At 41.6% G+C, this 14,096-nt stretch overlaps 1 protein-coding gene across 3 annotated transcripts in view; it reads left to right on the plus strand.

Annotated features, from left to right (window-relative positions):
- Nucleotides 1-14,096, plus strand: part of mcph1 (microcephalin 1) — a 433,479-nt gene that overhangs the window by 27,972 nt on the left and 391,411 nt on the right. For all 3 annotated transcript variants that reach the window (XM_070884907.1, XM_070884910.1, XM_070884908.1), the window contains exons 5-7: nucleotides 3,480-3,564; nucleotides 5,868-5,979; nucleotides 12,832-12,978. In XM_070884907.1, coding sequence (XP_070741008.1) covers nucleotides 3,480-3,564; nucleotides 5,868-5,979; nucleotides 12,832-12,978 — 344 coding nt within the window. The remainder of the gene's footprint in view (nucleotides 1-3,479; nucleotides 3,565-5,867; nucleotides 5,980-12,831; nucleotides 12,979-14,096) is intronic.

Here is a 14,096-nt window from a genome sequence, read left to right on the forward strand (position 1 = left end):
TCTCTCCTTCCTCACTTTCTCTCTCCTTCCCTCTCTCTCTCCCATTCCCACTCTCTCTCTCTCTTCCCTCTCTCTCTCTCCTTCCCTCTCTCTCTCTCCTTCCCTCTCTCTCTCTCCTTCCCTCTCTCTCTCTCCTTCTCTCTCTCTCTCTCTCTCTCTCTCTCCTCTCTCTCTCTCTCTCTCTCTCTCTCTCTCCTTCCCTCCCTCCTCTCTCTCTCTCTCTCTCTCCCTCCCTCCTCTCTCTCTCTCTCTCTCTCTCTCTCCTTCCCTCCCTCCCCTCTCTTTCTCTCTCTCTCTCTCTCTCTCTCTCTCTCTCTCTCTCTCTCTCTCTCTCTCTCTCTCTCTCTCTCTCTCTCTCTCTCTCTCTCTCTCTCTCCTTCCTCCCTCCCCCCTCTCTCTCTCTCTCTCTCTCTCTCTCTCTCTCTCTCTCCTTCCCTCCCTCCCCCCTCTCTCTCTCTCTCTCTCTCCTTCCCTCCCTCCCCTCTCTCTCTCTCTCTCTCCTTCCCTCCCTCCCCTCTCTCTCCCGCCGTCACAGAGACACACTGGCGGGACCGTCCCAGCACGCTGTTGGAGGACTCCCGATGCTGCAGTCGGTAAGTAGAAAATGTTTTTTTTATTTGATTTTTAACATTTTTTTTATTTTTTATTATTTTTTTTTGATTGATTTATTGGTTGATTTTATTGATGTATTTTTCATTTATTATTGATGATGGCTCTTTATTTTTAAAACTGAAGTGTTTAATGTTTGTAAACTTCCCTTTAAACACCCCCACCACCCCCCATTCCCTACGCCTAATTTGTAACCTGATTTTCTAAAGCGTAGACAACGTACAAAAATCTTCACTTACTCCATTCTAAGTTAGTTTGGAGTAAGTTTTCACTGCCTAAACTTTGAAAACAGGCGTAAGTGGCCAGACACGCCCCCTTTTGGAAAAAAAAATTTGGTTCCAAAGTGAAACTGTTCTAACTGACTAGAACTGGAGCAAACTAAATGCTGAGAATTCAAATTTCTAAGATACTCCATTCTAAACTAGTTGCTCCAAAAAAACAGGAGCATCTCGGGCTAAAACCTGGCCCTGAAAATCCAAGAACTAATGCAGATTTCAGTGTGATTTTATCTTAATGGATTTTTGGAATTTAATACCTAAATTGAGAGCCTCACAACTGTTCTTCAGCAAGCCTTAAATCTTTCTAATGTTATTTACTGATTTTGTTCTTAATAGTTTTCCACAAGACGTAATTTTGGAGTAAAGTGACTTTTAATTTAGTTATGATGGACTTTTGCTACTTGATGTTCCACTAAAAAAACATTGATTATAACCAGCATAAATTCTTGGGGAAAACAATTAAATAGCATTTCTGGGATGTGTTGTTTCTGCTATGCTTGTCATTTTACAACCTTACAACACGTGTGTATATATGTATGAAAGGTCAAAGGCTTTTTGAAGCTATAATTTAAGGGTTATTATTAGGACCAAACAAATACTCTCTTTTGGGGCTTTGTACCAGTTGCCCAGTAATTTTTCTTCCTTCTGGCTTAATTGCTTTTTCCTTTATTTTCATGGTATGCTCTTATCCACGTCCCTTCCTTATTCTTTTTGTCATAGAAACATAGAAATCCACGGCGCAGAAGGAGGCATTTTGGCCCATCGTGTCTGTGCCGGCTGACAAAGAGCCACACGGCCTTCGGTCAGCAGCCCTGAAGGTTACATATAAACCGATGAACAGCGGTGGAAAGCTAAAGAGCACCCAGCCCAACCAGTCTGCCCCACACAACTTAGACACCTCTTGCACCGAAACATTCTACACTCCACCCTAACCGGAGCCATGTGACCATGTCATCTCCACAGATCATGGATCTCTGCCACATTCAACAGTTGCCAGTAGATATGGATTGTCATGCTATGCTATATTGATTAGAACTGCTTTGAAATTGTAATCGAGAAGCTCTTTTCTCAAGTCCTACCATTTTTCTAATGGAACAAAACTCAAAATGATGGTCTGTGAAGTCATCAGGCTACATTTAATTCTTTATATAATTTAAAAACAGCTGCTTGCACTAACTTTTACACAAATGATTTTGGCAGTTTGTAATGTGAAATATAAATGGGCGGGTTGGTTAATGTTACTTCATTTAATAGTTCTATCCAAATGTTATTTTCAATAGTTGCCACCATAATGCTAACATAAAGGTTAGAAGGTATAAAATTGTAATAACCTGTTGTCTGTTTCCATTATACAGACCATTTTAATTTTCGGAATGTAGGTTTTTAGATCTTGCCGTTGTGACTAATCTTGATACTTGCCCACCTGCAGTATAACACGCTTCATTTAACACCATCTGTTAAGTGCTTACTGGACCTTGCACCCAATATTTTTATGACATTTGCCACTTTGTTGTAAGATGTTGCATGCATCTCCTGATGGCTTGTGAAGTGCTTAGTGGGCTGTATTATAATGAAGATGGAGCTTACTTTACCCACCATATTTGTGTTTTGTTACAATATGATTTTAATAGTATTTTATCTCTTAAATTAAAAGAAGAAAGCTTTCAGAAAATAAATTGTCAGGATAATACCAGGTGAAAATTGCAGTGCACTTATATAGAACCCTGATGAGACCACACTTGGAGTATTGTGTACAGTTTTGATCTCCTTACCTAAGGAAAAATATACTTGCCATAGAGGGCGTGCAACAAGGTTCACCAGACTGATTCCTGGGATGGGGGGATTGTCCTATGAGGAGAAATTGAGTCGACTCTGCCTGTATTCTATAGAGTTTAGAAGAATGAGGTGTGATCTCATTGAAACATACACAGTTTTTACAGGGCTTGACACGGTAGATGCAGGGAGGATGTTTCCTCTGGCTGGGGAGTCTAGAACCAGGGGTCACAGTCTCAGAATAAGGAGTCCGCCGTTTAGGACTGAGATGAGAAATTTCTTCACTGAGGGTGGTGAATCTTTGGAATTCTCTGCCCCAGAGGACTGTGGAGGCTCAATCGTTGAGTATATTCAAGACAGAGATTGATAGATTTTTAGATATTAAGGGATATGGGGATAGTGCAGATAAAAGTGGAGTTGAGGTCGAAGATCAGCCGTGATCTTATTGAATGGCGGAGCAGGCTCGAGCGGCCGAATGGCCTATTTTTGCTCCTATTTCTTATGTTCTTATGATATTGCCTGTTTATATATTTAAATTCCAGACTCGATATGCTTAAACATGAGTTACAGTCAGTGTGTGAGGTAATAAAGTAAGGTTTTATTTTAAACTTTAAAACTGGATGTTTAGAATGCAGTCACTGGTGGGTAGTGAGGGTCTTTAACTTTGAAATGATTTTTTTTATGCCACTAATCAAAATATTTTCATAAGGAAAACAATTTGGAAGAAAAAATTTGGATTGATATTTGGCTGAAATACACTGGAATAAGTGGAGTCGTAGAGTTAGTCCAAATGTTAATATTGCATAACTTGTCTTAAAGGTGTATGGCAACAAGTACCCATGTTGATGAATCTTTATTTCCTGCAATGAATGAAAGTACATCTTTACCTGAAAACAAGAGGAGAGTAAGTATAGTTCATGTAACAATAATTCCTTAACATTTTTTACAGACACCGTTTTCTATTAAAGTGTACAAAGTGTGGTGTGCATACATTTTTCTATTGTATTTGCATAAAAGACGCTAACACCATACATCCACTTTCAATTTGAGAGAAAAAGGGAAGTATGTACGTGCAGCCAAAGCTATGGTTTTCCTGCTACTACCAGACAAAGACTTCCATGCAGATGAACATTCACGTGTTTATTTTCCCCACTTCATTCGCATTATCTACCAAAAATAAGACCATGAGGCATAGACAGTTTATTTTTAAAATTTGTAGTTTCAGGTGCACAGTACTTGTTTGGTCAGGATTGGAGGGATACAGGAACAACTCTGGAGATTTAGATGAGATTTAGGGCTCATTGTATTCTTCACACGAGTTAATAGATCAATATAGATGTAATCTTAGTCATTTTCTGCTGTCCCTATCATAACACAATACCACAGTGCCAAACACCACTGCAGGAATATGAGTTATTTGGCCATTTTTGGTAGGAAGCCAAGAACTCTGCCTGACATCCTGCCCCCACACCAATCAAAGATTGCATTGGGAATATGATTTTTTTAGTCAACTGCAGAAACTTTTTAAAATCATAACTTGATTTAGATTATATGAACATTTATGCTTCCTTTGTTTTAGAAAAATAAAAATAAATTGCAAAATTAAACATAACAAATAACTGACTAAATTTGAGGTAATATTTTCTTTTAAAAAAAACCTTTTCTACAACTTGTCAAAGTTCTTCTGTAGAACTGCTCACACAATTAAAATCAAGTATAGTCTTCAGGTGAAGCAGGCTTAGAGTGCAGGGGATAATTGGGTTACGGCATGCAGATATTATTTAGTCATGCAACTCTTTTACAATTCTTTTGCAAATTCCTTTGTCAACATTTATAATGGAAAGTGCCTATGTAAACTTGTCATGCTGTGTTTACCGCCTCCACCTGCATTTTCATTGGCGATAATGTTGCGACTTTGGCTAGGCAGTTTCCTTTTATAAATGTGAATTCAAGAACTTGCAGAAGAAGTTGAAAGGAGTGCACATAGATGAAAAATGTTTATTATATCAAAATAGTTGGTCATTATGATGATAATGTTGACACAAATATTTGGAGTTCACATTAAATAAAGCAATGCTTTTTCAAATGTACATATTTTATTATTTTAAGGGTTGCTTACGAAGTAAATATATTCCATCTGTCACATTTGTGTGGTTGCCTTTGCAATGTAGTTGAGTTACAGCTGGGTAGGAATGTGCAGCAGCAGTTTGCACAGCCCACCAATGCTTTAAATAGGTGTGGGTGTGCAGCAGTGTTAATCTGTGAAATTTCTTTTGTCGGAATATTTATGTTAATATGATATTGGCTATACTGCCAACACCTATTCAATTCTTTCAAAATTACACCGTGCACTACCCCATTGCATGTGTCCGATCTCTACTTGCTGTCCCTCTTCCATTGCATTGATTTAAACAATTTGTATCACTTATAGATCCTTCCATGACTTCGCTCCAACTTATCTCTGTAATTTCCTCTATTCTTTTAAAATGATGCTCTGAAATGCCCAATCCAGGTCGTTAATATATATCAGAATATATTAATGTTCCTCAAGGGTCGGTATTTGGACCACTTTAGAGGTCCATTTTATTGCCGAAGTGTACTATTGAACTGCATTTGCCAGCTATGTGCCCACTTTCCTAACCTCTCTATGCCCTTCTGGTCTTGTATATTTATTGTTAGCTTGCCCTATCTCCTAATTTGGTGTCATCAGCAATTTTTGATTATTCTTTCCATACCCATGTTCCAAATTATTAAGTTGAGATCAAGGGTGGTTCCAATTTGGATATCTGGGTCACACCAATAGCAACACTTACCAATCCAAGAATCAATTATTCACGCTCATTCTTCACCCTCTTTCCTTCAGCCATCCATTTATACGTGGTGCCACTTTATTTTTAATACTGAGGGCCTTGATCTTGGTAACAAGTCTTTTATGTAGCATTTTATCCAACACTTTTTGCAAATCATAAGTACCACATCCATTGTTCCCTTTGTCTATACACTTATTAATTTCCTCAAAAACTTTGATTAAATTAGTCAAGCATGGTGCACCCTTTACTAATAGCTGTTCAGTGCTCCTGATAAGTCATATATTTCTAACTGTATTCTATTCAGTCTTTTTATGAGCTTGGGCTGGACCAACCATATTTTCAGTTGTTGGGATGTAGCTAAATTGTTATGTAATTAATGCATCCATGAACTTTTCAGCATCGATGTATGAAGCCCAAGGATTTCATCGAAAAGACACCAGAAAATAACAAGAGGCTGCAGAGAAAATTAGATCAAATGATTCAGGATCTAGATTTAAAAAAAACTATTGGTGAGTTTTCAATACTTATAAGCTTTAATTAAACTGTAAGCTGCTTTACTTTTTAAACCTATGTTGTTTGAACCCTTGGTGCACCATTTATTTTTTATGAACTGCTAACTGGTGATCTTGATAGACAGTCTTCTTCCTGGATTGATCTGAAAAACACATCAAACATTTGACCTGTTTGCTCTAATGATGTGATCATGTCATATGTATATATATGTTCTATTTGTTTGCTGAAACTGGTCATTTGGATACAGTTTTCAGCTAATTAGATGGAGCTTTAATGGTGTGTTTCTGCTCTAAAATCACTAATGGGTTGGTGGAGGCAGAGAAAAACATTTAAGTTGGCTTAATAAAAATAAAATCAACATATATTAGTCAATTTTCTGTGGAGTTGCACACTGAGTCGGGATCAAGTGCAATCTTCAGGACAAGCATAGTTAGAGGGCGGGGTCAACAGGATCCATTACACGGGAAGAAGTAGTGGAGGTGGCAGGAGGGAAAGGGAATAGTGGAACGGAAGGGAGGAATTGGGAGGCGAGAAGGAGGAGAGGGGTGGTTGCGCAGACCTGCAAAGGGGAAGAGGAGGAGGGACATTGGTGAGGAGGAGGATGGCAGGGGTGATGAGGATAGGAGCGGATGAGGAAATGGGGAGCTGGATGGAGGATGAGGATAGCGGAAGGAAGGAAGATTGGAGGATGTTTGAATGATTTAATGGCCTGGAATTTGCGGTCAGCAGTGAAGTGAAGGCGTCTTTGCTGGCCCCGAAGTGAGCTTCGCACAAGGATCTCGAGATCCCTGTGTCAAGAACTTGGGGTTTTCCGACGTGTAATTCAAATCAACATAGTAAAGTGGTGATCCCCTTGTGCAAACTGCTGTGACGACAACAGGCTGTCTCAGCAACCAATCAAAATGCCGAATTCTCACACAGCAAACAAGGAAGTGAGTAAGCCCTTAAAATTTTAACTTATCAATGCAGAAATTGAGGTCGGAGGCTTCCTGCGGGCAGATACCTCCAACCTGAAAAATATCTACGAACTTAGCTGCTGGTCCTGGAGGTTCGGACTTGGGACTCTGCGCGAAGGCCTGTGTAGAGGCCCATGTATCCGAGGGATGTAGGTGTTTCACAAGTGTCCCTGAAATCACGTGGGCCGGTCCAACCAATCAAAGTAGGGGTATTACCATTCATACTTGTGGTGAGTTCCATATATTTGGAATCAACAACAACAAATGTATTTATATAGCGCCTTTAATGTCCCATAGCATTTCACAAGAGTATTATGCGACAGAAATTCGATACTGAGCTACATAAGTAGAAATTAGCACAGGCTTGGTCACGGGTATGTTTTAAGGGGCGTCTTGAAGGAGAAAAGAGTGTCGGAGAGATTTAGGGAGAGAGCAGAGCTTGGGGCCTAGGCAACAGAAGGTACGGCCACCAATGCTTGAGCAATTATAATCAGGGATGCTCAGGATGGCAGAATTAGAGGAGTGCAGACATCTTGGGGTGGTGGAAGGTTGTGGGGGCAGGAGGTGGTGGGGGGGGAGGGCTGGGGGGATTGGGCGGGAGGTTGCGGGGACGGGCGGGGGGGGAGGTTGTGTGGGGCGGGGGGGAAGGTTGTGTGGGGCGGGGGGGAAGGTTGTGTGGGGGGGGGGGCGGGAGGTTGTGGGGGGGTGGTGGTGCGGGAGATTGTGGGGCTGCAGGAGATAACAGATGGGGAGGCGCGAGGCCATGGAGGGATTTGAAAACGAGGATGAGAAATTTGAAATCGAGGTGTTGATTAACCAGAAACCAATGTTAGCAAGCACAGGGTTGGTGGGTGAGCGGGACTTGGCGTGAGTTAGGACATGGGCAGCCAAGTTTTGGATCATTTCTAGTTTATGTAGGGGAGAATGTAGGAGGCCAGCCAGGAGTGTGTTGGAATAGTAAAGTCTAGCGGTAACAAAGGCATGGATGAAGGCTTCAGCAGCAGATGAGCTGAGGCAAGAGTGGAGACGGGCGATGTCACAGAGGTGGAAATAAGCGGTCTTAGTTATGCTGCGGATATGTGGTTGGAAGCTCATTTCAGGGTCAAATATGACACCAAGGTTGTAGACAGTCTAGTTCAGCCTCGGACAGAAGTTGGGGAGAGGGATGGAGTCAGTGGCGAAGGAGCGGGGTTTGTGGTGAGGACTGAAAACAATGGCTTCTGTCTTCCCAATATTCAGTTGGAGAAAATTTCTCCTCATCCAGAACTGAATGTCGGACAAGCAGTCTGACAGTTTAGAGACCGTGGAGGGGTTGAGAGAAGTGGTAGTGAGGTAGAGCTGGGTGTCATCAGCGTACATGTGGAAACTGACGCTGTGGTTCCGCATGATGTTGCCAAGGGGCAACATGTAGATGAGAAATAGGAGCAGAGCAAGGATAGATCCTTGGGGGACACCAGAGGTAACGATGCAGGGGCGGGGAGAAGATGTTGCAGGTGATTCTCTGGCTACGATTAGCTAGACATGAATGGAACCAGGCTAGTGCAGTTCCACCCAGCTGGACGACAGTGGCGAGGCCTTGGAGAAGGATAGAGTGGTCAACTGTGTCAAAGGCTGCAGACAAGTCCAGAAGGACTCGGAGGGATAGTTTACCTTTGTCGCAGTCACAAAAGGATGTCATTTGTGACTTGATGAGAACTGTTTCGGTACTGTGGCAGGCACAGAAACCGGATTAGAGGGATTGAAACATGGGCTAGCGGGAAAGATGGGCATGGATTTAGGAGGTGATAACACGTTCAAAGACTTTGGAGAGGAAAGGGAGATTGGAGATGGGCGTTAATTTGCAAGGACTGAGGGATCGAGGGTTTTTTTTTGAGGAGAGGTTGATGATGGCAGATTTGAGGGAGAGGGGGGTAGTTCCTGAGGAGTGCGAACCATTAACAATGTCAGCTAACAGAGCCAGACAAGGAAGTTGGATGGTCAGGAGTTTGGTGGGAATAGTGTCAAGGGAGCAGGACAAGATGAACTCAGAAAGCTCACGTGGGGAGATCGGAGAGAAGCTGGAGGAAGATGTGAGGTCAGGGGCTTCCTTGGAGGACGTTTGGCCCGGTCGGCTAGAGGAAGGAAAGGAAGAGGCAGAGGCGGCCGAACGGATGGTTTTAATCTTGGAGACAAAGTAGTCCATGAGCTCCTCACACTTATTGTCGGAGGTGAGAGTGGAGACTGGGGGAAGGGATTTAAAAAGACGGTTCGCAGTGGAGAATAGCAGCCATAAGTAGAATCACCATAAATATGAATGGGAATACCCCACAAAATAGAAAAACACTTAAAATAAATTTTTTTAAGCATCTCACATTTAAAATTAATCAATTTGGAATTTAATTATTTAAAACAAAAATTACATTTTTTGAAAAATAAATGTACATATTTTAAAGGGTCTAAAAATAAACTTGCCTTATTTCATAGGTTTGTAAATGATTAAATTATTGAAAATAATTTTCTGTCCTTTAAAAGGGCTGCTCAGAAATGGGGGTATGTGGATTGGGGGTGGGGAGGTAGAACAAAATGTTGGTAATTGGGGAGAGTGGGAAGGATGGATAATGCTGGGGAGGGGAGGGGGGTGCAATAAGGCTGTTCAGTGCAGGGAAGGGTGCAAGTGGCCAATATGGTGCTGAGTGGAGTGGTGTTACAGAGACCAAGTATTGCTCGATTGGGTGGGGACGCGGTGAGCATCTTCAATAGTTTTCAGTGGCTGGTTATTGATTTAGCCGGGGGCGGGAGCAGAGTTGTAGCAAGCGCAAGGATCTAGGGGCTTTTCAATAGGTGGGTAGGAACATTTGCTCATTGGAAGGTGGGTGCTGAAATGCCCGGGGGAGATCTGAAGGAATAGGGAGTGTAGTTGAAAAGATGCTCATGGTGGGGAGATATTTGAAATCTTGTTCAGTGGGTAACTGGTGGGGGAGAAAGGGCACAATTCCATTTTGGATAGAAGTGGGCATTGTGCTGGACAGAAGGGGAAAAAAGGTCAGAATTTACAGGGTGCTGGTGAATGGAACGGGGTGCCCCCGAGAAGGCGATCATGTAAGAGGGCAAGCAAACGAGCACGCACTCGATGACTGATACGTTGATGGTGTATGGCAAGTTGTCAGCAAGGAATGCAGTCGTAAAAAGAACCATTCGGGAGGCAGGTGTTTCAGATGTCAACAGTCTACAAAGGCTAGTGGGATGATAGTTGAAGGGGGCATTGCATGGACGGGTTGGGGGGGTTGGTGGTGGTGGGACGCTGAAGTAGGAGAAAGTTAAGGGGAGTTGTTTGTGGCCACCAAAAATTCTATGTTTTAATTTCACTTGAGAGCTTTGTTTGTGTTTAATTGTTCCAACATGCTGCACCCTAGTGACACTCAGTGGCTAAGTCTGCAACTGCAGGCGGACTTAATACCACAAAAAACTGGCTAACTGTTTTAGCAGCTAATGTTACACGACATTTAACATGAAAATATCTTGTAACAGCACCACTTCCAAGTGTAACACAAGACTTGTCAATGCATTTTGAAATGGAATGTTGCAAGCCATTTGTTAATTTAAATTTGAATATATAATGACATTTTGGCCCTGAATTTGTGGTCAGAGGCTTCCTGTGGGGAAATGCCTCCAATCTGCAAATAAAATGCCCGCAAACCTAGTGGTACGGAGATTCACGGTCTTGGGCCTCTCCGAATACCCGCGGGTAGAGGCTCACTTATCTTGGGCGCATGCGGTTCGCAAGCGTCTCCTGGATCACGTGAGCCGGCCCAATGAATGAAAGAAGGGAATCTCCATTCATGCTTATGGGGATGCCATGTGTGGGAATACCCCAAAAAATGCATCGACACATCAGATAAATTTATTTAAAAAAAAACATAATGGCCCTGAAATTCTAGTCGGAGGCGTCCTTTGGACGAAAGCCTCCGACCCGATATTTCTCTGCGTAAGTACCTGGTGGTCCCAGAGGCGCCTTGATTTCCGGTCGGAGGCCTTTTCCCACTCTTCGCAGCACATCCACGTCTTGGAGATAAGGATGGAGAAGCTGGAGTCATGTGGGCCAGGACAGCCAATCATGGTACAGTATTCTCATTGATCGTAATGGGATAGTAATTTTACGAGTTCCCATTACTATCAATGAGAATAGCCCCCTAAAACACCTAAACATAACATAATAAGTTTTAAAAAAAACACCTCATATTTAAAATTAATTGAAATTTAAGTTAATTAAATGTTTTAGAAACAAAAAATATTTTTTGAATTTTTTTTAATGTGTTTTAATAGGTTTTAAAATAAACTTAGCTTAGTGGACAGGGTTTTTACTATAAAAATGTGTATTTAAATTAAATTTTTATCTTTTAAAACTCTTAGGCTGGTAAAAGTAGGCTATGCACCTGCTTTTACCAGGCGTAAGAGTTTGACGGACATTCGCTGAGCATCAGTTGGGCAAATAGCCCAATCTCGCCCGCGCAGATGTCCTTCTCCCGGGGATGCGGAAGATCTGTCGAGAGATATCTTACAGATCGGAAAAGCTGTTTTTCGGTGCATGTACATTGCACGACAAAAGCCGGCTTTTGTGAGACCTTGCCGGGTCCAAATGTATCCCATGCGGACCTGGCAAGGCCGGGATTTCAGGGCCTACATATTTAAAATTAATTAAATGGCCATTTAATTCAATATTTAAAACCACAATTTAATTTTTGGAAAAATAAATTTAAATGTTTTAAAGGGGCTAAAAATAAAATTGCCTTATTGCGCAGGTTTTTTTTAATGTTTAAATGATTGAAAAAAATGATTTTAATGTTTTTTTTTAAAACTCTTTTGCTGATAAAAGCAGGCCTTACAGACATTCGCTGGGCAGAACTTGGGCAAATCGCCCGGTTCTCTGCCCATGGATGCCCTTTTCCTGGGGATGCGTTAGATCCGTCAAGAAGACAGGTTGCAAGTTCTGGACTTTCATGCATGTGCTTTGCGCACGAAAACCCGGAACTTGCGCAACCCTTATGGGCGCATACACGCACGTAAATTACGGGCCTGTATATATATATATATATATATATATGTATTATATGTATATGTGTGTCTGTAAAAGAACAAAAATTTTGCTAAGGAATACCAAGTAAATAGAAACTGGAGAATATGAAAGGAAAATAAAAGTGGAACAGAAGTCATGTTGTAAATTCTTCAATTTAATCTAAGGTTTTTGTATCTAGGTTAATATAGCAATGAAGTTGTGCAGTTCAGGGCACCCCATTATAGAAAGTCATGGAGAGCATAGTGTCTTTTCACTCGGATGCTGCCATGAATAAGAAACTATAGTTATGAGTAGAGATTTGATATACTGGTACAGAAAAGGCTGAGAAAGGGGTACTTTTACAATTGACGGGTTTTGTTGGGGTGAATGGAGTTGTACTGTTTGTTCTGATTGGGAGTCCGTGACAAAGGGTCATCAATTTAAAAGTGTTAGTAGAGAGGTTCGAATTTTTTTTAACATAAAATTGTTGCAATATTAAATGCTTAACCACAGGAAATGGTTGATGCAGAGATCTCATCTTTTAAAGGAAAAATGGATAAATAATTTAAGTGGAGGAACATGCAGGGCTATAAGCCGCACAGTGGGTTTAGTTTTGGATGACTCCAGCAAAGAACTGGCAAAAATAAGATAGGCCCAACTGTGCTGTGGACTTCTATGCTTCTAGATATTCCGCATATCACTGACTTTTGAGCTTCACAGTGTGAATGCTGAAATTTTCAATATAAAAAAATATCCTTCCTAAGGAGTGAAGAATTCCATGAAACTGGCAGCAATGAAACTGTTAAATTATTTTGTGTATTTATTTTTATTTTAAACCAAACCATCGACTTTTTTCAAAGGAGCTGAACTGCCTTTGCTTTCATTTGATGAGGATGCTACAGATCTTAATATCCTCAAAATCAAATCCGTTCCCGTCAATCGTTTCTGTGGAATGGTAGAAAGATTGAGGGAAATGAAAGAAAAAAGAGAAAACCTTTCACCTACTGGTAAGATCTTGTTATGTGCAATTCAACTAATATAAGTTTTGCAGGACTGGAAAGTCATTTAGCAGTCATCTTCCTCTAGTCACAAGTTGTGTTGGTTTCAGATCATATTGTGTAACAGACGCATATTATTAAATTGCATTGAACTATTTTGTGTGGAATTACTTAAGAAAACTTAGTCTTACTAATTCCAGTTGTCAACTGTAATGTTCTTTAAACCTATGTAATATAGGGATCAATTTTGCCTGGTGATTTACGCTGTTTTTTTGGCGCTATGCTTTTTTTGGGCGTACGTTTTAAAATTAAAGTTTGGCCAAGGAAGCTGCACCAGCGTAACTGAGTTAGTTATTCTTTTAGGTTAGTTTTTTTTTACATCATAGGGGGCGTTATCTCATGTCTGCGCCAGTTTTTATCATTTTTCGAAGTTTGCCCCAGGTCGACATATCTGGCCACTCCTGAAAAACCACCTGGTGAGTTAAGAGAAAGCAGCGCATATTGAAAAATCAGCACAGAAAGGCGCCATTGTTTATCATCTAAGTTTTAGAGGGAGTCAAAAACACTTTAAATATGCATAATAAAGATTAACATTTTTTACTTTACAACGAAGTAAATGGAAGTTTGATGGAATTCTGAAGTTTTCATTTTCTTGAAACTCACACACCACCACCGAACGTCTGCAAATCGGGCTGGAGGGTGGGCCCACAGAATCGGCCCCGCGCTGTGACACGAGCTTGGGGCTCGGCTGCAAAACAAGCCTTTGGGGGGTGGGGGTCGGGGGGGAGGGGGAAGGGGGAGCGGGGAGGGAAAGAGAAGTGGCGATCAGAAGAAATCACAAGACTGCACTTGGAATCAAATGAGCCCGGGGGGGGGCGTTCCCGATCATTATATTTGCTCAGACCTGGGTGTGGTCTATACAGACCTTGGGGAGAGAGAACAAAAAACCTGTCCTGCCTGCCTGCCGTTTTGAGATTCTTGCAAAGGTAAAATTTAAGCGTGGTTGCAATACTGACAATGACATACCTTGTGCGAGCCTTCTGCATGATGGTGCTATGTCGGAGTCAATTGATTCGCCGTCATCGCATGAAGAACATCACAGCCCATAGGGTACTGGGCAGGAGGCC

Source organism: Pristiophorus japonicus, chromosome 7, assembly GCF_044704955.1.
Source record: "Pristiophorus japonicus isolate sPriJap1 chromosome 7, sPriJap1.hap1, whole genome shotgun sequence".
Taxonomy (NCBI): domain Eukaryota; kingdom Metazoa; phylum Chordata; class Chondrichthyes; family Pristiophoridae; genus Pristiophorus; species Pristiophorus japonicus.